General features: G+C 33.5%; 3 protein-coding genes across 4 annotated transcripts; all 3 read left to right on the top strand.

The window, feature by feature from the left end:
- Positions 1 to 2556: 2556 nt before the first annotated feature.
- Positions 2557 to 5977, top strand: LOC114162852. The gene is made up of 7 exons (XM_028046833.1): positions 2557 to 2940; positions 3033 to 3132; positions 3205 to 3325; positions 3542 to 3663; positions 3781 to 3902; positions 5066 to 5225; positions 5318 to 5977. The coding sequence occupies exons 1-7, from the start codon at positions 2781 to 2783 to the stop codon at positions 5343 to 5345; spliced, it is 813 nt and encodes a 270-aa protein (XP_027902634.1). The 5' UTR covers positions 2557 to 2780; the 3' UTR covers positions 5346 to 5977.
- Positions 5978 to 14114: 8137 nt separating this feature from the next.
- On the top strand, positions 14115 to 15449 carry LOC114196317 (NDR1/HIN1-like protein 13). Its single transcript, XM_028086923.1, has one exon. The coding sequence runs from the start codon at positions 14278 to 14280 to the stop codon at positions 15058 to 15060; it is 783 nt and encodes a 260-aa protein (XP_027942724.1). The 5' UTR covers positions 14115 to 14277; the 3' UTR covers positions 15061 to 15449.
- A 4353-nt stretch (positions 15450 to 19802) lies between these two features.
- Positions 19803 to 25627, top strand: LOC114164329 (probable ADP,ATP carrier protein At5g56450). 2 transcript variants are annotated; one of them, XR_003599534.1, is made up of 3 exons: positions 20457 to 20569; positions 24196 to 24267; positions 24654 to 24900. XR_003599534.1 is itself a non-coding variant. In XM_028048964.1 (2 exons), the coding sequence occupies exons 1-2, from the start codon at positions 20228 to 20230 to the stop codon at positions 25284 to 25286; spliced, it is 975 nt and encodes a 324-aa protein (XP_027904765.1). In that variant the 5' UTR covers positions 19803 to 20227; the 3' UTR covers positions 25287 to 25627. The 2 variants fall into 2 exon arrangements, 1 of the variants encoding a protein (XP_027904765.1); XM_028048964.1 differs by lacking the exon at positions 24196 to 24267 and having other exon boundaries at positions 19803 to 20569; positions 24654 to 25627.
- The last annotated feature ends 1027 nt before the right edge of the window (positions 25628 to 26654 follow it).

Raw genomic sequence — 26654 nt, 5'->3', positions numbered from 1 at the left:
TCCAGCAAGGCAGTATTATGCTCAGGAGCAAGAATTTTTAGGAAAGCACCCTTGCCACCTTTGTACGAGGATTGGAACAGAGTGAGGAGACCACGACCACTGACGCTATTCAGGGAAACCCAAAACTGTTTAGGTGAGCTCTGTTTTAACTCAAAGAAATAGAGGAACATAGGGGCAGTGGGGTTGATGTCTAGACCAGCACACATAATTTGGAAAGCTCGGACAAACCCCCAGCTGTTCGGGTGAAGTTGTGCAAGAGCGACATTTAGCATGGTCAGCAAATCTTTTTCAAACTCACTAAAAGGTAATCGAAACCCCAGCCTCTCGAAAAGAGTAGCGTAAATGAAGGTAAATCTTTGGACAGGCGGGAGAGTGCCATCCCTACATACAGGTTCGTCTAACTCACAAACCCTTACAACCACATCTTTCTCGTCATCTTTACACAATGCATGATTCTCCCTAAAGGCCTTGATCCTCTTTGTCGTACATAAACTAGTACATTCCCTTTTCAAACTCAAAGAAGCCCAAGGATATTGCGAATCGTAGGATGTCATCTCAAAACCTAAAACCCCTAAAACTTTCGCCCAGAAATTAAAACGCGAGGAGAAAAAGCAGATGGCCTAATCTGAAAAAGAAAACAGGCCAAGATTGAAACAAGTAGAGTAGCGAAATGGGAAAAAACAAACTCAACTCTGTTTTGTGCGAGACTTTGGGTAAGGACTGCGAGAACAGAAACCCTAGCCAAATCCCTAAAACTTGAGGTGTAACACAATTCAAAGATTCCTTCACTTGTTAAGCACAACTTCAGAACCGTCAAGTACCAAACTATGGTGATGAACAAGAAGAAAAAGGAGCATAGAAAGGAAGGAATACCTGGAAGAAAGGAATGCGCGAAACTGGTTTGACAAACGGAAGAACAAGAACAAGAGTCCGCTTGAAGAGTTTCCTTCTGGCACGTGAGGTGGTTATGTTAGAAGATAAAAGGCCTGGGAACGGTTACTTTTCAGGTTTAAAAAAGGACCACATGATTCAAAAGATCCACCCAGTTGATGGCTAACACGTGTAATGGTTAGGTAAAGGATAATAAATGTTGTCAGAAACGTCCAATCAAAGTCCAGGATGCGACCCTTAGCCTGGCACACCCGACGAAGGGTCGGAGGGTTGTGTACTGGGAGGAGACCAGCTCGGATTCCGATTTGGCTGATTGTTTCAATTGTGATATAGCCAGCTCGGATTCCGACTTGGCTGATGTGTTGAACACAGGTATGGTTAGCTCGGACCTGTCTGTTAGGTCAACTGAGGATACGTCTAGATAGGACCCCAACGTCCAGCGCCACAACCGAACTCAGAGAGCAAAGTTAAACGTTGCTCTTTCAGCGGTAGACCAGGTCAGCACCTTTGGAGACCTAACAAAGGCCCACTACGAGATGACCCTGAAATATAGGATGCAGTCTCCCCAAATTGAGGAGAAAATCCGGAGATTATCGAGGGACTGGGTGGTTACTTGGCTGATTCCCTGGATAAGCGTTTAGAAAATAGGAGCAGTTCTGGAGGAATCGGGGTTGGTTACTGGAGGTTACAAGAAGCCGCATAAAAGGACCAAAAGGAAGCCTAAGGAAGGGGGAAAAAAAAGATTGAGAGCTAGAAGAAGTAAAAATCGGTCTGGTAGTGAATTCCAACTGAGTTTGCTAACCGGAACATATATAAATATATATATATATATATATATATTTTCTTTTTCTTTTTTGTGGTTACCATTGGATTGGAATGTGAAAGGGTTTGAATAAAATATTAGATCTTATATACTTATTAAAATCTAAATCAAAATTTTTTTAATTCAATAAATGTTGTGATTATTTTCATTATGATTTTGTGACTGAATATGAAATGAGGTGTAGTGATGAAAAAAGGAAAGAAACAGAAGGGATGCCGGTGGAGAAAGCAAAAAGGAAGAAAGAAAATAAAAATAAATGAATGATTTCATAATTCTACAATGGAAGTTGAAATATATGGAAGTGCATGAAAAAGGAATGAATGGACCAAGTTATGGTTGGACCCAGAGTTAAGAATTGGGCTCAGTAAACAGGCTTCAGTAAAGAAATAATTGGTTAAACCACCTTAGGGGACTTCTTCCTGCACCCAGTATTTTTCTTCCTGTACCTCCAAATATTTCATAATGACCAAAAAACTCTTTTGACTTTGATTAGGTTTAGCTTTTTGTGGAGGGGTATTTGGGGCCGGATTGTGGAGGAGGGGTTTAGGTTTTGTTGTAGTGTAACGAGGGCATACCGGAGTGGGAAATTTGGATAATGGTATCGAATCAGGCGAGAGACAAGTAGATTATGTGTTAGAAAATAATGGAGTGCAGGAAGAAGCACCACATGTGAATGAAAGTAGAAAAAGAAATGGAAAAAGGAGGGATGCGTTAGAAACATTGATTTCGTAGCCACGTGGGACCTACCTAAATCAAATCAAAAACGGCCAAGTTAAACGTGCTTTTTTATACTATTTATTTTCTTTTCAAGTAAGAAAAAAAACAACAACTAGGAAGTCAAATCAAAATCAAAAGCACAATCGAAGTGAAACCCCTGAACTGAACCCAAACGACAATTCTTCTCTTGGCAGCGTGGGGACACTGTTGTGTTCGGTGTGCAAACAGACGAAACACTTTCTCTCCAAACCCAAGCAACCCACCTTCTTTCCTTTCTTCATATCTTCAAAACTCAAAATAAAAAAGAAACAAAGAGCGTTTGAAACAGCAGCAGCAGAAGAAGAAAACGATGGGTTTAGGTTGGATAATGAATCAACAATGCAGAAGGTGGACGACAAGTCGTGTATGTGGAGCAACGTTTCTGTGTTGCATGTGCTTTATCCTCTTCACTCCCACAATCCCTCGCTCTCCAAAGCACCACCAATTCGTTGACATGCGTAATCTTCTCGGTAACCACCCGCATTGTGCGCGAGATCATAATTTTGGGCTGAATTTTGATTAGGTTGCTTCATTCATGTTCTCATGATTTTGGGTTCTCCAGGAGTACCCAACACGTTGAATGTGATGACCAATTTCCCGTTCTTAGTTGTGGGGATTCTGGGCCTTGTGCTTGCCCTCCAAGGAGGTCTCTTCAACATAAGGTTTTGGTTCCCGCGAAGTGAAATTGGTTTGTTCCTTTTCAACCATCAATTGACATCGTTGTGTTGTTGCAGTTCCCAAGGAGAGGTTTGGACATGGGCACTGTTCTATGCTGGAATAGCTGGGGTGGCTTTTGGCTCTGCTTATTACCATTTGAAACCCGATGACCATCGTGTGTTGTGGGACACTTTACCGGTTAGTCAGTATTCTATGTTCGATCTTGTGATCCTGCCATTGCTCTATTGTTTTCAAACTGGTTGATTGATTCAGTGCCATGACAGGTTTCTGGTTGAATTAACTCCTCTCAATACTAAAAATACTTTCCTTGCTAGTTGTAATCAAGTGGGGTCACTCCTTATTGTCCCTTTTTTTGTTCTTTATTGCGAAGCTCACTGGTTTTGTGGATGGCAGATGATGGTGGCTTTCTCCTCACTTTTCTCTATCTTGGTTGTTGAGAGATTTGGCCAGAGGATTGGGCTGTGTTGTCTGTTTGCACTCATTGTTGCTGCATTTCTATGTGTAGTTTATGAACGGTTAGTTTCTTCCTCTTTTCTAATTCTTGCTTATTTTGTATTGGATGCTTATACGCCAAGTGAAGGTGCTGAAGTAGTCAAGTTCTATGCTGAATTCTGTCTGCTAGTTGGTTGCAGAATTTATAATGATATTCGGTTCTGCATGATATTCCAGTTGACTCTGCCTCTAGCTATTCCAGTAATAGCACTCATGTACCGCTCCAAATACACTCACTCAAGATATTGGTTTATGTCTACAGGTAAGCCGAGGACTTTGTAATTCTTTTGTTTTTGCTGAGCAAAGTTTCTATGTGACTTCGTTCCTTCTTTTGGATGTGGAAAACTACCTCTATGTATAAATTTTAAATGTTAAGTAAATATGACTTCATCGAGCCAGTGTATCATCTAGGGAGAAAGTGCCTAGGATATATCGTAAAATCTAATATAGGAGCATTTCTTTACTAAGCAACTTGAAATAAAGCTTTTCTTTAGTAAGTATTTATCAGTGTATAATGTTTCCTTTTTTGCAACCTGCTGTCATTTCTGTAACCCGGTTTGTAGTAGCCTCACAGGAAAAGAAGACTACAATAAAAAAACTAAACCCTATGTCATTTACTGAGTTTGGGAGGATTCTCATGCTATATTTAGAATGCTTGATATGAGAAAAGGATGCTGTCATTCCACTTCATAGTTGCATTAACTATAGCTCTGATGTTTAGTAGTGGATAACTAATAGCATTTTTAACTTAAGTCTTTACTGATAAGGTCTTATTTGGATTTAAGTATATATTGGTGAAAAGAATTGAGTGTTTTCTATAAGCTATAATATAAACTTGAGCTCTTAACTTTTATAGAAATTTTCTTATCTAACTTTTTCAAAAACTAAGAGGCGTAGTTTATTTTTGTGACTGGGAGTATCCAAAAGATGATATATGTTGTGAGATGGTTGAGGAGTATTGAAGTTGACTTAGAATTGTGTGATTCAGAATATTTATGCTCGGACTTGATTGTTTTGTGCTTTTATTAGTAGACCTTCTCAGAAATAATGATTATTCATGAAGTACACCTTCCATTGTTTTATGTTTACGGGATATAACTCTTCTAAGTTTTTATAACCGCCATCTTCATTCTATCCATTATACTTCACATCTCGAATTGGCTATGCCTTGTTTTGATTATTATATTGGACAAAGTTCACCATTATACTTTAGAAATACATCTTGATGTATGTAGTTCACGTCCTGCATGCCAGTCCTTGTGGTCCTGTGAAAGTTGAAACAGGCTTGACTAGTAACCCACTGCTCTAAATTGTGCTATGTTCCTGATTATGTAAACTTGAAAGAAAATAAAGCAGCTGCTAACGTATGATTTGAGGATATCCAAGTTGTGCATATGCTCTGAATCCTGAACTTTCCTGCACCAGGGATTTATCTGCTTGCAAAATTTGAAGGTGTTACTGACAAGACACTGTACCATGTAAATAACTACATTATCAGTGGGCATTCTTTGGAACACTTGTGCTTAGCTCTGATCCCAGTTTCACTCAGCGTGATGCTCATCTACAGGGAACTTAAGTTTCAAAGGTAATAAATAATCAAAATGTCTTGTGGCTATGCTTAGACATCGGTATATCGAACTGTCTTGTTTTTCTTATACACTATTGGCTTGGTGACAGAATAGTTGATGTTAAAGATCGACCATGAGGGACACAGAGAACTGATGATTGTTCATTTGCTCCTGGATGGTCGAGTGAAAATGCCTTAGGATTATATAAACCATGGTCGGCAAATTAGATGAAGTTCTCCTCCATAACTTGTAAGTGTTACTAGTTTAGCTGTACAGTGGGGCCAAATTCCTTTATCTTTGTTTATAAGGGAATCTCTGTTGACACTAATCATGTGAATGAAAGCTTGTGCCTTTAAGATTATATAGGGATGTCATATGTATGGATGACGAACTGAAGTGAGGGACAAGAGGTTTCTACTTTGAATTTGTTTTTCTCTGTCGTTGTTAGCCCTTCTGAAAACTGTGACAGCATCATTGATGCATCAACGTGAGAATAACTAAGATGCAGAAAGCACGATAGATTCTGCTGTGAACTTGTAATGGATGAATCCAGGTGGCAAAAGATGATTGGGATTGACATTAGCAAATTTCGTGGCACGTGGTGGTGCTTTAGATGCTTACCTGGCAAATATATGCTTCCTTCACATGCTGTTGCTTTGTCCTTTTGAATAACTTTTGTGTCTGCTTATTTTATGGCTCCTAACATATTCATAATCATGTGCCTTGTACCCATATACAAATAAATATTTATTTGTATTACGTTCGGTGATCTTTCGTTTTCTTCTGCCCCCACCCTCTTCTCCATTATGGTAAAGGAAGATCAAATCTTACAAGATTGCAAAATTGTAATATAATACTTAAAAGATCAAAATTGTTCTTAGAAGGAGATGAAATAAATGACTTTATAAGACGCACCGAAACTAGGTCAGAGGTTATCGATAATGTTTGGCTCCAACACCTTTATTTCTTGTACAAATGTTCTTACTTATTTTGTAGAAAAACTATTGAATAAACTTATATTTAATGTTTTTTTTTTCGTGATACAATTTTAGATTAATATAAAATAACTGACTTAGCTATGCTTTGAGTTCTTGCAAATATCTTTTATTTTAACCACTCTAACATTTTGTTTGCTTTCAAGTGTGTATTATTTACATTAATCTAAAATTGTATCACGATAAAAAAAAGTTTGTAATCTTGCTTTTTTTCAGTGAATTTTTTCTCAATGAAATATGTATCCGGAAAGCATTGAAATGGTATTTCGACATATGTAACAAGTATTTAGGTCAGGGTTTCAAATCATATTAGTAAATTATACATTTACATTAATTTAGATAATTTTCATACAGTTTATTTAATTAAAAAATATTAAATATTATATTTTTGAATTGCATATTTAAATTTAAATGAAATCATTTTAGCTCAATTTATTTAATTAAAAAATATTATGTGTTATTTTTAGTTAATGATGTATAGTATTTTAAATTAAGATTTAATAATTTTAATGTGTAAAAAGGTTGTGGATTCGTGAAAGAAAATTTGACATGCACACAAAAAATTACATTTTTAATTTAGAAGAATGAGACGTTGATATTTTTGTTATTTTATTTGTATTGTTTATTAATTTTTTAATTATTGTAATTTAACTATTTTTATCTTATGAACAAATGTGACATTAATTTAGGTATATTATTTGAAGTTTTACATGATCTAAAAAATCGTTTCAATCTTTTACAATTATTTTTATTCAAATATTATTTTATTTCTAGTTTTATTTATAAAAATTCATTTTCCACAATTTTAGATGTGCAAGAAATGTCAGATAATTTGTAGATATTTTCAAGTTGAATTCTTAGTTATTGCGGGAATAATGCTTTGACCAAATGTGAGCAGTAGATATAAATAGTTTTATACTATTCATTCTAAATTGATTTTAAATACAAGGGCAAATAATGATTTTACAAATCTATCAATAAAGTTATTTTTATCTATTAATTATCATTTACCAATGTTTTCTTTACTTATCTTCACTTCTCTGTTTTTTTGTTCTTAATCTAAACAACGTTATCTTTTACGTTTTTTTTCTCTCACTTTTATATTTTCTCATTCTCATTCCCTCAAATTTAATTCCTAGTCCAACGGTTACTTTTAAATATTTAACATGTATTTGTATTTTTTAAAATTCTTATTACTATCAATAACTATAATGAAACTAGCACGCAAAAATAAAAAATAGAGTTTTTAGGTAAATGTACTAAGTTAAATATTTAACAATTTTATATAAATAAGATAATTATGTTTTAATTATGTTTTTTTATTTTGATCATGTTACGAACAATCACTCACTTGTATATTACATAAAAAAAATAGATTTATTAACGAACAAAACACGTTGATAAAGAACACATAATTGTAGGGAAACAAAATTATCGATGGTAAAAAATTTTGTCGATAAAATGATTGTCAATTAATTTTATCGATAAATTGATAAATTTGTTGATAATTACTGATAATATTTTTTTCGTTGGTAAATATTGTGACTTGGTTTTCTAACTCTTCTTCTTCCTTCTCCTTATCTTATGTCGTTGTTCATTTTCATCACCGTTGTTTATCATCATCATTATTATTGTTGCATCCACCACATTTGGCTCCACCTCCCTCTTCTCACACTCTTCGATTGTCCACCTCTTACTCCTCCTCCATCGTTGTCTTCGTTAGTGTCATTGTTACTATTATTGTCTAGTCTTTCTCTTTCTTCTCGGTTTCTTTTTCTTCCTACTTTTTTTCTTCTTCTCACTCAGCTCCATTTTATTTACACACATATCAAAATAATTTCTAACAAATTTTTAAAAAATTAATTAATGACGAAACCACGATATTGTCAAAAGTTGAAACGGATATTTTGACCCATTTTCGATAATTTTATAGGCAAAAATATTCGTTAGTAATAAAAAATCTACATAATTTTTATCGACGAATCCATTACTAAAAGCCTAAAATGTGTTAGTAAAATTTGTCAATATATTCTATTTTATCTATTTTACCAACAAACTTTTTCCATTAGTAAAATTCATCATTAATTGAATTTTAATTTTAAAATACTACTTAAATTAAAGGTTAAATTATTACAGAGATCCCCATTTTTGTAACGAGATCTCAAGTAGCTCCTCTTCTTTTTATTTAACTCAATTGCATCCCTATTTTGGAAAATTCATTGTTATTAGGTCATTTTTCTTAGTAGTATACTAACGGTGTTAATTATGTGCCACGTGTCACTATTGAATGGGAAAAGTCTCACTGTAGTCTCTGTATTTGTTGTTTTGTCTCAATTTGATCTATTTTTTTTAAATTAAATCAATTTCAATTCGTATTCAAATTGAGACAAAATTTTTACCTTTATGTAAATGTCACAATGACATTTCTAACAATATCAAGTTTTTATTTTACATTGAATTTTAAATATTGTTTCAAATATATTTATATCAATAATTTATAGACAAATGTTAGAGTTGGTTTAAAAATAATAACTTTATAAATTGAATTTTAAAATTTAAAATAAATATATTTATTTTAAATTGTTTTAAAATTTTATATTTGAATTTATAAAGTTAATATTTTTAAAAAAACTTTAACATTTATCTATAAATTATTTATATATAAATATTTTTAAAAAATTAAATAAAATTCAATGCAAAATATACATTTAAATAAACTTAATTTTGCTGAAATTATCAATTATAATAAAAATATTGATAATGTTAATTTTTACCATTATCCAAGCTATATTTCATTAGCAAAATCATCTCTTCCAAAGCTTTTAACCTACTTAATTCTAAATTTTTACCTTACTTTTGTAAATAAATACATTTTGGGTTACATTGATCTAAGTATACCACTAATCCCCATTTTTATGTCCTTTTTATAGATCAGAAGTTTTGCTCCAAAAGTCCAGACAAACGAGTGATCCGGAATAGTAAGGAGAAGAGCAAAAATGTCAACAGGAAGCGCCCAACGACACAGAGCCAGCGCCAGGCGCTACTGCTGCTCACCGCCTGGCGGGACCTGGACACCACCAGGCGGTAGCTGGATGTTGTGCCCATTGTTTTCTCGCTAGCGCATGGCAGTGAGAGGCTTCCGCCAGGTGCCAGTTTTCGCTGATGTGGCAAGTTGACTCTTTTTCTTCTGTTTTCGCGAGGGGAAAAGGATGTTGGACATTTTGGAGCTCGAGCAACGCGATTTGGAGCACTTAAAGGGCTGCTAAGGCTAGTGGGAACTACCCTCTCTTCCTCTTTGTAACTTCTTCCTTTTCCATCTCCCTTTTGTAAGCTTGAGCTCTTCATGACAATGGAGAGCTAAACCCATTGTTGTTGGGGTTAGATGTAGCCACTGAACTTTCATGTATTTTTGAATGATTTGAATATATAAATGCTTCTTCTATTGATTGCTAGTATCTTTGTTTATGTGCTTAAAGCTTGTTTTGTTTTGACTATTCATTGCATGATATTTGGATCATTAGGTATTGGAAAATATCTCTTGAAACCTAGAATTGGAACAAAATACCTAATGGAACTTGTATCTAAGAATAGAACTTGACCCATTAGTTGTCTTAAACCCTAATTTGTAAAGCGGGTTTGTTTATTTAGGGATTCAAGGAATTGACTCTAAATAAGGAAACTTAGGCTCATTCAACTAAGGAATTAGAGTTTGAGTAGACTTGTGGGTTGACATTAGTAATTAATGGAGAAGAGTTTTATTGCTTAATATACATGAGAGTGAAGTAGGTAAAGTCTAACTCCAACAATATCAATCCATTGCATTTCTAGTCTTTACCATTTTCTAGAGTCTTCAAATATCCAAGTTCAATTTTACTTGTTTATGAAATATTTACTTTCTTGCATACAAAAACCCAAATTATGAATTTATTCATTAGTTTAAATTAGTCACTAATTACGCAAATATTTAGTATACACGAGTCTCTTGGGAAACGATATCCCGGTCTTATCGGTTACTACTTGCGCGACTTGGTACACTTGCCAAAGTCTTAACAAATATCATTGTAAAATTTATCTAAAAATTAAATTTGGTATAAAGATGGAATTGATTCAGTTTTAAAAAAATTGGGATAAATTGAGACAAAATAATAAATACATGAATTACATTGAGACTTTTCACATCTAATAATGACACGTGATACTATCACTGCCATATCACATTGTCTCTGTCATGTGGCACAATGACAGGACAGATCGACATGTGACAATTTTTTTTATTATAAAAAGAATTAAAAATATTAAAAAAATCACGTGCTCACATGCTACATAGTTAAAACCATTAATATACTACTAAAGGAATACATAATTAATCGAGTCAAATAAAAATAAGGAAACCTACTTGAGACTTCATTATAAAAATGGAGACCTTTAAGATGATTTAACCTAAATTAACTGCTTCATGTATTTTTTTTTTTTTGCCTTTCCGATTATATATTATGATTAGTAAGAAAATATACTAATATATTATGAATAAAACTTTTACATTAGTTTTAAATGGTATAAAATTTTAAAAAGTATATATTATTTTTGTATTCATTTCATTATTTGTAGTTCTAGAATATAAACAGATGTTTCGAATTTAGTATTTTGAGATTAAATTCATATTTATGATGTATTAGAAAATAAATGATTTAAAAAAACTAAATAAAAATATCAAAATGGACATATAGTAAAAGTTACAAAATGTTTAAATAAATTACAATTATTTTCATAAAATATAACGTTCAAAGCTAAATTATTAAATAAAAACTCTATATAATTATGTATCTATATCAAATAATGAATACTCAATTGAATCACCAGTTAGTTATCTTAATTTAAAATATATTTTTGTTGTTTAATCAATATTTTTATTTTAATGGTTATATTAATTATACTTAATAACAAGAATCATTTAAAAAAATGTCATGATCTAAAATTAATAACTATTTTTTGAAGAATTAAAAATATATTTCAATCGATAAAAAGAAGTTCAGAGAGGTGGGACCAGTGATTGGAAAATTTATTTAGGAGTTTAAATAGTTCTATTTCATTTAATGCAACTCTTCCCATTTCCAAGTAATAGTTATATTAGGTTTGACAGAATCATGGCTACCAGTCAAAATTTTATAACATTCTGAGTCTTAAAAAAAGTATATCTTAACGATACAAATTAATAAATACTTTTGAAATAATTAAGATTAAGTTACTCATGGCTCATAGAACCATTTCTTAATTAACCTTTTAAAGATATTAGTTAGGATTTTCCTCTAACTTAATTTTTCTTTTGAATAAAAAGTTGTTACAAACAAAACTCCTGAAATTTGACATGTCATGTGAACTTTTAGATTTCTGGAAATAACTTTTCTGACTCACTAAACATATTCTATCCGTGAGAAGTTCAGTGAAAAATAATATGAAAAAAGTACATATAATGAATTTTATTATATAAATAATGTTAGATAATATAAAAAAATAAGGAGTGAAAGTTATCATTGTTAATATATTTAATATTTGGAAGGAGAAATTTGATATTGGAGTGTTTTTATTTATAAAAATTAAACGTGAAAGTTCATAAACAACTTGGAAGTGACGACGACGAGGAAAATAAATTTCTAATTGTAGAAACCTTATATATGGTTATTTGTAGATTTTTGTTTAGACGAAATTTAATGGTAAGGAGTTATGCATGAATTATATGAAATATTATGACATTATATTTACTTTAGAATATTAACATTTTATGTATGTAATATTTTTCATGTTTGTACGTATTTATTCAAAATCCGTCTTAAAAATTGTTGGGAATAGTCCAAGTGTGAGTCAAAAAGTCCCACATTGGATAGAAAAGACAAAGTTAAACACCATATAAGAATAAAGACCCATAACAACATTGCCTTAAGGTTTTGGTGTAAAAGTGGTGTCTAAGGTCTTATATGTGTAAGACTAATGTCATATAACCATATAGAACCACAATCTCTCAATGACCATAACTATGCCATGACCATGACTATAAACCATATATGAAAAAATATAACCTATCAGTGGTATCAGAGCCGATGGTTCGGAGTGACTGACCGCATAACCACCACCATAAACAAAAGGGGTCACCGATGTGACTGACCGCATAACCATAACCAAAGGGGTCACTCATACACCTGAAGGGAAAATATACCATATGAAAAAGGAAAAAAAAACAACAAGGGACTCACCCTTGAGGGGAGATGTTGGGAATAGTCCAAGTGTGAGTCAAAAAGTCCCACATTGGATAGAAAAGACAAAGTTAAACACCATATAAGAATAAAGACCCATAACAACATTGCCTTAAGGTTTTGGTGTAAAAGTGGTGTCTAAGGTCTTATATGTGTAAGACTAATGTCATATAACCATATGGAATCACAATCTCCCAATGCCCATGCCATAACCATGCCCATGTCTATAACCATAACCTATATGAAAAAATATAACCTATCAAAAATTGAGAGAAATAAAAATGCCAAGTGTCGGTGCTCTTCCTGACGGTAGATTTTGACTAGGACAAAGCAAAGTGCCACTCGTGTCATCCTTTTCGTAACAAACCATTCTTACTTTTCTTTTTTAACTAAAACATTTATTTCACTGTTTAAATATTACCAAGTGTTGAAAAAAATAAAGTATGTATCCCATGTAGGATTAAAGCTAGAAATGGACCACATAGTAGGTTGAGAAGTAAGGTAATTATTGACTTTGGACTCAAGCAAGTGCAACATCCAAATTCATCACACAAAAATAAAATAATTGAAAACTAATACTTATTATAGTTACACCGTCAAGTGTCAATCAACACATGAACAAATTCAACGTGTGGATCTCAGTGTAATCTTTTCATCCCTCACAATGGGTTAAAAAGGAAAATCAACAGCAACAATAATAACTCAAAATAATGATAAATTAATTATTGCATTGCAATAGTATTTCATTACTACACTGATTTTGACCAAGGGAAAGCCCTTAGTTCTTATAGTTTCACTTTAAATGATTAAAGAATTGCATGACACTGGTGATGACTGTTTACAACATTATAAAAGGGGAGGTTGCTCACTCAGATATCATAATATATTTTTGCATTAAATACAGTCAGGAAAATATTAATATTTATTTAGTTTAATTTTGAAATAATTTAATATTTACCTTTTAAATTAATTAGAAATATTTAAAGCGTATTTAATGTATGGCTTGATACACAAGAAAAAAAAATCAGTGAAGGAAAAAAACGTATGGCCATAAAATCCTGATATCTGTGTTATTCTCTGTATCAAGTTGTCAATTCAATGCATGTATTTATCTTTACACGGGCGTTTCAATTTATTTGTCTTTAGCATGTTATGTAAGACATTTGCCGAATTTAGTACATTAAATTTTAACAGAAACATATTTTCAAGAACAATTCTTCGATTTACATACACCATAGTAGTTTCAATTTATTTAACGTGAATCCTTGTTTTGTTTATAAAAAAAAAAAAAAAAAAGATGAAAAAGGAGTGGACCCAGTGTTACCGAGAGTTCACTCAACTGAATCACATGTTAGGAGGCCAACAAACTGAGAAGAGAACACAGCAGAAGAAAAATTACTGGGCACAGAACACAAAACTTGACTTGGTTTTGAAGTTTTATAAAATTAACATGAGGTTGGAGTAGGATTAAGAATTATGATTATGATTAGACATAATAGACAGAGAACAAGGCTGGAAATTCAAATTAAGTAAATGAAAAGAAAAAGACCAGTTACTGCAAAGAAGAAAAATAAATAATTAAAATTAAAAAAAAAAGATTCCAAAATTGGTGAGGTGGAAGCATCCACTTTTGGTTCTGGGTACCTATCTCTTCATCTCACTCTTCTCTTTTGCATCTACAAAACTTGTTCTTCTCTCAACCCTCTTTCCCTCACTTCCCTTTCCCTCTCTCACTCTCTCTCTCTCTCTCTGTCTCGTTTCTTCACTCTTCACTCTTCACTGCACTTTCTTATTTCCCATTTTATTTTTTTTTCTTTTTTATCAAAATGACGGACCAGTCCTCCAAACCCAACGGAAACGGCGCAATTAACGGCACCGCCGCCACTAACGGCAATTCCGCTCCCGTGAAGTCCGAACTGTACAACCCCAACCGTCAAGTTTACCGACCGCAATCCCACTACCACCGCCGCGGCCAGCGCTCCCACCGCAATCTCTGCTGCTGCTGCTGCTTCTGGACCATCCTCACCGTCCTCGCGGTTGCGCTCCTCGCCGCCATTGTCGGCGCCGCACTGTACGTACTGTACCGCCCGCACCGTCCCGAATTCTCCGTCACCAACCTCCGCATTGTGAAGATGAACCTCACCTCTTCCGCCGACTCTCCCTCGCACCTCGTCACGCTCTTCAACCTCACCCTCATCGCCAAAAACCCCAACAACCACCTTATTTTCTTCTACGACCCCTTCGCCGTTACGGTCTTCTCCAACTCCGTCCCCGTCGGGAACGGCTCCGTTACGGCCTTTACCTCAGACAAGAACAACCAGACGAGCCTCCGCGCGGTGCTGTCTGGTTCGCAAGATCTGGACACTGATTCGTTGACTAACCTGAGATCGGGTCTGAAGATGAAGAAGGGTTTCCCCGTCGAGATACAGATGGATACCAAGGTGAAGATGAAGATGGATTGGCTCAAGAGCAAGAAGGTAGGAATTAGAGTAACGTGCGACGGAATCAGAGGAACGGTTCCCGCCGGCAAGTCTCCGGCAGTGGCTTCCGTCGTGGACTCCGAGTGTAAGGTGGATCTTCGAATCAAGATCTGGAAGTTTTCCTTTTAATAATAAAAATAAAAATAATAATGTCTTTTTGGTTGATTGATTGTTATTATTATTGCGAAATTCGTTATTATAATCCACATCTTACCGATTTCAATAATCAATCCCATCATGGATTCCTTCTCTCTCTCTGTTTTTTTTTTCCCTTTTTTGACAATTGCCATGAGGGGATGGATTGATTATGATTTATGTGGTGAGAATTAAAGGTGAAATTTGTATGGAGGAAAATGAATTTTGAGCTTGTAATATGAGATTTAGGGCAGAAGGTCCTGAATTTAGTTTTTTTTTTTTGTTTTTTCTTTTTAATTCGTCATTGTAATTTGTTAATGTAATTTGATTTGATTCAAAGCTCTTACAGTGATGCAACTGAAAATTACATGTGGGTTTTGAAATGTATGTGTCTGGTTTTCTCCAATAGATCTATGTTTGATGGATCCCCGATCTGCCGAACATGATTGAACCAGATTCTGTACATTGGTTTTGGTGAATCAGAACATTACACGATGTAAACAATTAAGAAAGCAATAAAGGAAACCAGAACATTGCATTTTGCTTCTTCATTTATCGATAAATCATTAAAATGCATGATTTTTTTTATTTATTTTGTGTTCCAAATATGTAAAACCGTTCAAGAATAATAAAAAACCGTAGACTTTAATTTTGGTGTATGTGTAATAATTTAATATTAAGAATTACTTGAAGTTGTAAATAATTATAATAAAATTAATAACTTTTAATCAGATGACAATTAAATATAATATTAAACAAATACCATGTATTTTCATATTGTATTACATTTTTAACCTCCATTAGTAACATGCTTCACTTGTGTTTTACATATTTATTATATCTGATCACTTTACGAATTGAACTAGTGAGATTTAAGTTAATAATTTATAATAGATTATATGTGTAAAACAGTATAATTTGAAAATATGTACGTCCTGAAGCATGGGTTGAGAGAGAGAGAGAAAATGAAGGAATGAATTTGATTGGCATGGCAATGAGAATAGTAAGAGGAGGAAAATGACTTTACGAAGGGCAGTGAGTAAGATATGGGCGCAGACTGAGATTTGAGACTTTGGAGTTTGAAGAAATACAAACCCTCTGCATCTATCTTTCTGATTTCTGAAATGTGCCCCCACCCCATTGCTTTTTCCACTGCATTGCACTGTTAAAGCCTGTTCCACCCTTGAATCGTTATTGTTGTGTTCGCACCAAATTAAACACTGTTATTACTGTGCACTTAGCTCATAATTAAAAACAGCTCTTACCTTTTTGGCTTCGGATTAGCAACAAACGAAACAAAGATTTGGAGTAGTACACATAACACAAACAGTGTTGCTGGTGGGTTTAGTTAGTTAATGATTGCTTCATCCCACACAACTTTACTCGTGTGCAGTGTTTGATTGAGACTTTGAAACTGACTTTATTTATCAAGTGGAGCGGTCAAATTTACAAAGATTTTCAGTTTTTACATTCATTTCTCTTGCATATATCTTTCTCATTCTTCTTTTTCCAGTACATAATAATGTGTCATGATTTTGACTTTTGTTCTTCTTCTTTATCGGGGTTTGAGAAAAAACGACATCTGAAATTTGAGTTGGGGCCAAAGCAGAGATCCCAAAACATGGTGCTAGTGGATCTGAAGGCAATGGGTGGTGGTTGGTGTACGGATATTTAAAAGCTTTCTGTTTTCTACCCTTCCTATGGGTACCTATCTCTGCAATGGAAATCCCCATTTCCTTCCCGAACCACATGTGAAGACCCATGGACCTACCTGCTACATTGATACCAGGTAGAGAGATCCTAAACAATTTAAGAAAAATGAGCGAGACAAAAAACAAGGAAGGAGAGAACAAGTTTTGCATGTCCTGAAGAAAAACCTTTCTTTTTTTCTTCATAAACAGCATCAAATGAAGTGCGTGACAGTGATAGAGTGATTAATTCAGGTGCACGTGGTTACCATTGATTCTTGGTATAGTCGGCAAGGCAAGGCAGTTAGATTTTATAAATCTTGCAATTCTTTTTCTGAGTTTGTGTTCCCTTTTCCCCATACTTTTGTTTTCCTTGGTCTGCTCTTGCTTCTACTTAGTGACATAATAGTATGTGTAATAAATACGATTACGATGCTTCTGATATATATCACTTAACTTTCTACCAATGCAATTGTCAATGACACTAATTCATCCAACCAACCACGTGAAGTCACAAGCAAATGACATAGATTTAAATTTGAGAACAGAAAAAAACGATTGTTGGGAGGGAAGTATGAGATTTACGTTGAAGGGTGGTTGGTGGCACACGCATCATTTGAGCATTATAAGAAGTGAGATATAAATGGGAAGGAGAGTGGTCGTTTTTGATGATTATGACTTTATAGCTGTAGCTTGAGCTAAGAATGAGAATGGTCAATGCAAATGATTCAAACATTGTTCAGCTGCATTAGTTATTCAACAACACCTAGCTAGCTTATCATCAAAGAAACTAGTTTCTCAAGGCTTTCGCTAGTCTTATTTTGTTTAAGAATATGATTAAACCTGTGTTTCAACCGCAATGAAAGTAGTAAGTATTAGATACTAACTTATCTATTAACTTCATTGTGATTGCTTATTTAAACACATTTTATCAGACATTTGACTTCAGAAAAGTGTTTAAATTGATTCTTTTTATTCTACTTTTGAAACTATATAATTATTATAATCCTCTAAGCATAGGTTTATTCAAATTGCTTCAAGCATAGTTTCTAATCACTAGTACCGTTCATCTTTTAAAAATAAAAGTATTTCAGTATTCCTCTCGAAACAAATCCTGCACCATCGATCCTTGCAAATCATAAATGAAGCAAATTTATGAAAAATAATAATCATGGATTCTATTTTAGGTGGATTGCAGAAAAGAAAGAGAGATCAATAAGAAAACAAAATCTGACGAATGACTGAGGAAACTCTTGAAGGGTGATCATAGTTGGTTCCTGCTATTGAAATCGAAGCAGATAGTGAGTTAAAATGAAAAGTAAAGAAAAAATAGAGTAAAAGAATGAGAATAGAGTAATAGACCAATGATTGGTTTAATTTTTTTGTTTTAACATTTAATTTAAAGAATGAAACAATGTATTTTTTATAAAAATAATCAAAGTTCTAAAATATTAATTTTTATTGTTATTAAAATTTGTAATTTTATGTTTAAGATTGCAAAATTAAAAAGTCACCTCACTTCATTTTACTTGATGACAAGGTCAAACAAGGAAAACTGAGAAAAAAAAAACTTTGGATATTCAATGTACAAGTTCTTTTAACAAATATTCAATTAAAAATATTTAAATTTATGAAAGATTAAAAATAAAATTATTTTATTTTATTTTCTATACATAGAATGATAAAATGCAAAATAACAACTACATCATTATAATTAATAACAAAATAAAGTAAGATAAATTTTAAATGATCAATATATAATAAGTTTTTTAACTAAAACTTAGTTAAAAAATACTAACATTTATAAGTAACTTAAAACTTAATTAAAACTTTATAAAATAGTACGTAATTATATCTTTCAAAACATTTAATACATATTTCAATATAGCTTCATTTTGGATGAATGAAAAAATTATTTAATCCTACGAATTTTGTTCGATAGAAAGCACATTTCTTTTAGTAGTTTGTAGTGTTTTTAAAAAATAAAAGTTTTCTAAATATCGGTCTATATTTTTCTTTTTCTTTTTTATATTTATTCTTTTTTCCTTCATTAAACTATTTATTTATCTTTTTTTCACTCTTTATACTTAATACATGATTTTATTATATATTTTTTCTCATCATCAATTCATTTAAAAGATATAACTTTACTATTATTATATTTTTTCCACATGGGGAAGACGTTTCTTACTTTTTATTATCATTTCTTATCTGATAGTCTTTTTCTTAGGAATAATTCCCCTCACCCACCATTAAATTCAACACACCAAGAAGAAGCATTGTTCATCTTGATGCTTTGATAAAAGTTTAGATCCCTACAATAAAATGAAAGGGTTGGTGAGACATGATGAGTGATAGAAAGAGACATAATTTAAGGTAGAAAGCTTGAAAATATTTTAATTCAGCATGATAAATCTAGACTTTTCAATAGATTTAGTAATAATGAAATATGAAATTAATTTACAATAATATATTAACAATATATTCAATATTTAAAATTTGATTCGTAAATTTGATTCTCACACTTAAATTTTGATTACTACTTTATTTTCAATCCTCACAGCATAAGTAAAGTAAATAACACATTTTGACTGTTTGATTATCATCAAAACTCAAAAGTCCAAACAAAACTTCATTCAGAAACATGATACCACCTATAAATATTTAAACGTATGAAACAAAACTATCTATAAAAGAAAATTATTACACAAATACTGTAATTCCTTAGAAAAAGAAAAAAAGAAGAAGAAGAGATTGTGACATGGTTTAGGAAAAGATCAAAATGTCTAAAAATAGTAAAGTTCCAAAGGAAAAAGCCAATTTGATTACCACAACGAAAATAAGCGACAACTATTCAAAAGTTGTTCGCTTGTTCCTACAAGCATTTCGTCAGCATGATTCTCTTAAAACTTTTTTTACTAGTTATTTTTATTAAATAAAGAACAAAATTACATAAAAATCATTTCTTACTGGAGTTTAATTTCTATTTCTTTGAGATATCATCGATCCATACAAATAACAATAATAATAATTATTATTCAGAATAATTGATTTTTATCTGAAAAAGTAATATTGTTTGTCGGATTTGTAGGGTCTGGAGATTGAAACTACACGTGCAGAAATCTATGGAGAGAAGGTAACAAAACTATCTGTTGCGTCGGGAGGAGTCTTCTCGATGACAGGCCAGACCGGAAAGTCAAAATGGAATAACAAACGAATTTGTTCCTTCATCAGCCACGCGACTATCATCTCTAAAAATCAACTCTTTTTCATCTTTCCGCATTTTTACTTTGCTTTATCTCTCACTGCCACAAAATTGACCCATTTCCGCAAAGGGATAAGCTCGGTTCCAGAGTGATATAAATTGCTCCGGATTGGGTTTTCTGTGATGAAAAAAACCAATGATATTGATGGGTGTGTTCCCCTTTGAGCAAAGTTAGTGACTTGCAGAGGCGGTGGCAGGGAATCGAAGGATGAGCGCAGAGGACGATGACTCAGAGGGGAAAAGATTGAAACTTCGGCAACAGAAGGTGTTAAATTGTGGTGTGAAGAATTTTCAGCGCGATCTGGTGGCTGGGGCGTTGATGGGCGGTGTGGTGCACACGATTGTTGCCCCAATCGAGAGGGCGAAGCTGTTGCTGCAGACTCAGGAGAGCAATTTGGCCATTGTGGCGAGTGGGCGTCGCAGATTCAAGGGCATGTTTGATTGCATAGCCCGTACGGTCAGGGAAGAAGGCATTCTCTCTTTGTGGCGAGGCAATGGCAGCAGTGTTATTCGTTACTATCCTTCAGTGGCCCTCAATTTCTCTCTCAAGGTTAGGCTTCCTCTTCATTTCCATTTTCTAACTCTTTTCTTTTTCTTTTTCCTCTCTCCTTTTGCATCAGAAAGAATCAGATTCCTCCATTAGTTGCGTCCGCTTGTTACTTATTCGTGTCACCGCTGTTTGAGGGTTGAACTGATAATGTTAACTCTGGAGGAATTGCTGGCAGCTATATTTTTAGTTTATCCTGTGCTATTATATGCATCTGCTTTTGCTTTTGTGTCAATTTGTCCCTGTGAGCATTTGCAATTAAATACCACCTGAGATTCTGAAAACGCACCAAATTAGTCTCAGAATTACTAGCACCCATCAATTTTAACTACAAAAATATTATTTTATTGTTTGACTAGCACTCAACTGACAAAAGATTGGCCCAAGGACTAAAATAACATTTTATTGTTTCGGAGATTAGACTGATTGAGTCTTGTAAATTCATGAAATAATTTGGTGTATTAATCAAAGAAAGATTACAGTTATCCTACTGGTACTTTACCTTCTTTCTTTATTATATTACTTTTTTTGGCTGAATAAGGGACTAATTTAGACATTTATGCTGTGTTTTAAAACAAAAATAAATAACCCTGTACTGAATAATTGATGTGACCATTTGGAACTTACATTTCTTGATGGTATCTTAGGATTCAATTGCAAGGCATGACATTTGAGTCCTACATTAAACTTATGGGATTCGTATGTGGGGTTGATAAGGCCTTGGCTCTTTAACTATAATGTCTAGTTTTTGTGGTGTGGTTCTCCTAAGGTTCTTACCAATTGGTCATAGAGTTTTTCCGCATGTGTATCAACTGTGAATGAGTGGCATTGGCGGTTTCACCAACTTTGCAGTGTTCACCTCAAAGTATTAAAAGGGCTAGTGCACAACCAGTCTGTTGAGTGCAACGGATATGGAGCATGTGGGATGTTAGGATCCAATTCTAAGGACTTGAGCATAATCATATTGGCAGCATGAGATTCTAGTGTGGGGTTTATCTAGTTTTAGCTCTTCAACCACACGGCAAGCGTTTGTGGTCAAGTTCTCCTAAGATTCTTATCATAGTCTTTCCTCCCACCCTTTCATGTGGTATAAAGTCTGTGTGGTCTGATATGTTGAATGGAAAATGTCATGTACTCATGTCATATTCAGTTAATAATATAAGATACTATCATGACTCAATAAGAAGGACAAAGAGAGTTGAATCCATAAGGCAAGCGGTAAACGTTCTATGCTAAGGCCGATTTCACTTTTGGGTTTGGTTATCTCCAGAAAAATTTGGATGAAGGCTATCTGCAAAACTTGGTTAGGCATACTGTTTGTATTAATTAGTCAGCTAGTTTTTCACTTGTCAATAGTTATTGTATAATGACGATTGAATCAAATTAGTTTCCTGGAAATCTTGAATTCATGGAAACAAGTTTGTTAGTGAGATCCTTTAAATTGTTGTGCTATATATCTAGTTGTCCTGTCCATGAGTTTTAGGATTTTTCATTCCAAAGTTTTATGTAAAGCAATGTCAAAATCATATAGAGCAATGCTAAGGTGTGTTGCTTTTAAAATTGTAATTACCGCCATTGTCCTTGGGAATAAATAAGCATAATAATTTACTTCCAATGTTGTGTTTCACTCACCAGTTCTGTTGATTTAAGATGACCCATTCTTTGTCCTTCACCATATTATAGTTTTTGTTTTCCTGTATAGTTAACAGTTTTTCTCATTCATCAAATTAACTGTTTTTCACTTGAACATTTTCTTTCCTTTTGTTACTTCATTCCTCCATATACCCTCCTGCTTTTTGTTACTCCACAAACATGTTTTACGTATATTTTTTCCAGGCTGTGCAATGTGCCCCTTGTATAATGTGCCCGATGAACTTTGACAAATGTTTAGTGATGATTCGAGAAAAAGTGCTGTTGTGCACAGTCTTCATTCATCAAATATGAGTAGGGGATATCCTTTCTTCAGTTATGTTGTCGTAATTCCTTTCTCTTTTTCTTGCTACAGCAACATCAAGGCTGATTGTTTCTACTGTAATTCATTCCCTATCTCTATGCAGTAGTCTGATCTTACCCTGTAAAGAGAGAATAAGAAGTAGAATCAGTCTTATAATGTGCTGCACCTTATTTTAGTGGCACTATATTACTTTTTCTTTAAGATGTACCTTTTCCCACCTACCCGCCTTTTGAACAGTATCAAGGATTGTCCACGGTACAATTTTAATGAAAACATCTATATCTTGAATTGCATGATGTTTTAATTGATGTTTCTGAGTTTCTAGACTTCAACTTTCTGCATTTTTAGCATTGAATTTGAGGCATAAATCGCTCACAGACCAGAAATTTGTTATGAGGATTTTCTCTTTTTTTTTTTCGTGTGTTTATTAGAAACTGTTTTAGTCTTTTTGGTGGCAGTAAGACGTCCTTCACAAATGCGCGGTGTGTATATACTTGTATGTATCAATATTTTAAAATATTAAAGTAATAACATGATTTAAAAGTACTTATCAATGAAATAACCGACCCATTGTTCACTAGGAAATTGATAGACACTAAATAGTCGGGACGTTTGTTCTTTTTTTATTTGAACTTGTGATGCACAGGTTCATTGATTATTTATTTAGTTTGAAGTTTGATTCTTTGATGGTTAGGATTTTCTGTGCTTCTCCACCATGATTTCTTGATAATTGGTTTATACTTTATATTGATTTGTCTGACCAAACTTAATGGAACTTTTCAAATCAATTTGAGATGAGATAATTAGACTATTTGAAGCTCAACAACTCATTTAGTAATTTGATTCCATTATTTTATTTAGTGAAATGATTATGTGAAAGAAAATCTGGTAAAACTTAAATACAGTTCCATTCTTTAATAAATTCAAACATACGTGTGTGCAATAGAAAACTGAACTGATCCAAATCCAAAAAACGAACTGTTTTGGAAAACAAACCAACCCATTTTATAAAAAACTGTTTGACTTAAACCAATTGATTTTATTAAAATGGGGTATGGTTCAGTTTTTTTCCAAAATCCAATCCTTGCAAAGCCTATCAACTGAAATTGTCTTTTAATCTCAAAAACAATGCCTTCATCTTGGTAACTAAACCCAGCTGCAATCATTGAGAAGAAATGACAATTTTGATTGGAGAATGGTATCAAACATACTTATTGTTCTACATCTGAGTTAGGTAGATCCCATTACTTATACATAGGTCTTCTGAGGCTGAAGAAATTTGCTTCTTTAGAAGAAAAACACAGGCACTGTTCAGTGAGGTGTTTTTTGTGAAAAGTTCCAGAGTACATTTCTTTCTGAAGAAATTTGAGAATTTTACTGAAATATTCTATGCGGATGCACTTTAAAGTTGATGCTCTTGTTGAAGACCCTGGCGTATCTTCCTAATTAATGCTGTTATAGAGATTTTAAATGGCAACAGTATTTCTATAGCAAATATAGTGAAGAAGGTTTAAGAATAAATTCTTGTTTAAGGTAATGCATTATTAAGGATGTGACTTACATGATGTGAATGTGTAAAAGATGTCTTGTGCTTGTCTAGAAGATGAGCAGTCTGATTATTGACGTGTGAATAAAATGTGGACTTTACAATTGTGTTTTTGGTGTCCTAAACTAGGGTTGAGATGAATACGTGGAGTGCAATTAAGTGCTAGAAATACCAACCCAGCTATTACACTCTAGAATCAAGGTTAGTAATTAGTACTTAATTTTCCAAAGAAGTAACAATCTTGGAAGTGTATCTTTGTTAGCTTTGCTATTTTCTCCCTTTCCCCTGGGGATCCTTTATGCCCTTTAATAAAAATCACATTTTTGAATGGTTCATACAAATTGCTAAATACAGAATGACTGCAGAACAACTTGAACATCTATGTGTTTCATGAAATAACACCCAACAATAAAGAAAGTTTTGTTTCCATGTTAGAATACTAGAACATGTATTTATTTTTTCTGTTCTGCCTGTCATTATTCACTCGTACAATACAACTGATGAAAAACCATAACTGCTGCTTAATATATAATGTTCTAGTAAATGCCGAGTCTTGATATTGATACATCACTCATTGTGCTCCACAGGATCTTTACAAAACCATTTTAAGGGGTGGAAATTCTAGTGAAAATAATCTTTTGCCAGGTGCCACTGCAAATTTCGTGGCTGGTGCTGCAGCCGGTTGCACAACACTTGTACTGGTGTACCCTCTTGACATAGCACACACGCGGCTTGCTGCAGACATTGGAAGTACTGAAGTGCGCCAATTTCGAGGGATTTTCCATTTCTTGGCTACCATATTCCACAAGAATGGCGTTCGTGGAATCTACAGGGGCCTTCCTGCATCTCTTCAAGGGATGGTGGTACACAGGGGCCTATATTTTGGAGGCTTCGATACCATGAAAGAGTTATTGTCTGAAAAATCAAAACCTGAGTTGGCGTTGTGGAAGCGTTGGTTTGTAGCTCAGGCAGTGACAACCTCTGCAGGGTTGATATCTTACCCGTTAGACACGGTTCGTAGGAGGATGATGATGCAATCTGGCATGGAACAGCCAGTGTATGATAGCACCCTTGATTGCTGGAGGAAGATGTACAGGACTGAAGGGGTGTCTTCATTTTACCGTGGTGCAGTTTCTAATATGTTTAGGAGCACAGGAGCAGCTGCTGTCTTAGTGTTGTATGATGAGGTTAAGAAATTTATGAACTGGGAAAGTTTCTAGCAGCACCAACGTTCGTTGATTTCATTTTGATACCAGAGACTCAACTTCAATACGTCAACATGTTATGAACCTTGAGGCTTAGGATAGTTTTGTGAGGCACAAATGAGCTCCATTACAGTTCTTTAGTAATGCCTCTTTCATGGCATTCCAACTCAAAGGCCATGCCTTTGATATACTAATTTTCCTCTGTAGTTTTCTGGACAGTGAAAGATCAGAAATCAGAAACGATGAGAGGGGATTTAGATTCGTAACACAAATCTTATTCATTGTTCTTTGTCTAATTTTCAAATACCAGATGTCTGCAATACTGAATTAGCACAACTCTGCCACAGTTTAACAATAGTTAGCCTAGCCTAAAATTCTTAGAAATGACAAGAAGTCATTAAAATAGTGAAATAAAGCTAGCAAAGGCAACACCTTTACAAAAAGGTTAACAAAAATATTGCTAGTATAACGTAAGCCAATACTTTGGTGAGATAAGTTCGAAAAAGCCTTAGAATAGGCGTAAAGTATAAAAAATGTGTAATCTGTATTGCTAAGTTCCACCCCAACAAATGTGTTTTACTAGTTAACTTCTATAAAAGTTAATGTTCATTGTCTAATCCTTTGAAAGAGTTGCACAACTAAATCATTGGTTGAAAGTTTGCCTAATTCTATTGATTAATAACCGTTAAAAGTGTGTGATTATGAAAAATCCTATTGTTTAGCATGCCTAATTTTAATGAATGACATTAGAATGACAAAGTAAGCATTGGTTTCCTCTAAAGTGAGACAACTAGCTTTAGATGTTAAAGCATAGTAATAATTAATTACAAATTCAGCTGCAACGATGATAATTAATATTAAACACTATTATAATCAGTAATTACTACTGTTATACTTTTAAATGATCAAAAGTGAGTAGATACTTAACACTTTGCACATTCAATCCATTTTTTTTTTCTGGACTCACTTTTACATCTTCATCACTCTTAGCTGTTTAAATACAGGAGATGAAATAAAATTTTCTAAACTACAAATAGCTCTTTTGAATATCAAATAAATCCTAAGGAGTTTTTGTTACTTAACCCTGTTAAAAACCTCTTTGTTGACGCTCTGATAAAGTGTATGAGAAAAGGAATACGGCATCGAAACTCTTAATCCAGCAAATGGCAAGACTCCAACAAACAACTCCAAGAAGCATCAAAGTTAAAATGACGCAACCAGAGCCTAGAATTATCAAAGTGACAAGAAGTCACTAAAATAATGAAAAATAACATAAAGCTACTAAAGGTGTTTGATATATGTAGCGTGCAAAGATTGCACTCCTAAGTGACGCATTAGGCAAAAAGACGAACAAACCAACCAAAATCTGCTTCGGAAGCACTG

Source organism: Vigna unguiculata, chromosome 9 (assembly GCF_004118075.2).
Source record: "Vigna unguiculata cultivar IT97K-499-35 chromosome 9, ASM411807v1, whole genome shotgun sequence".
Taxonomy (NCBI): domain Eukaryota; kingdom Viridiplantae; phylum Streptophyta; class Magnoliopsida; order Fabales; family Fabaceae; genus Vigna; species Vigna unguiculata.
The sequence above is the reverse complement of the archived record's forward strand: the minus strand, read 5'-3'. Positions and strand labels throughout refer to the sequence as shown.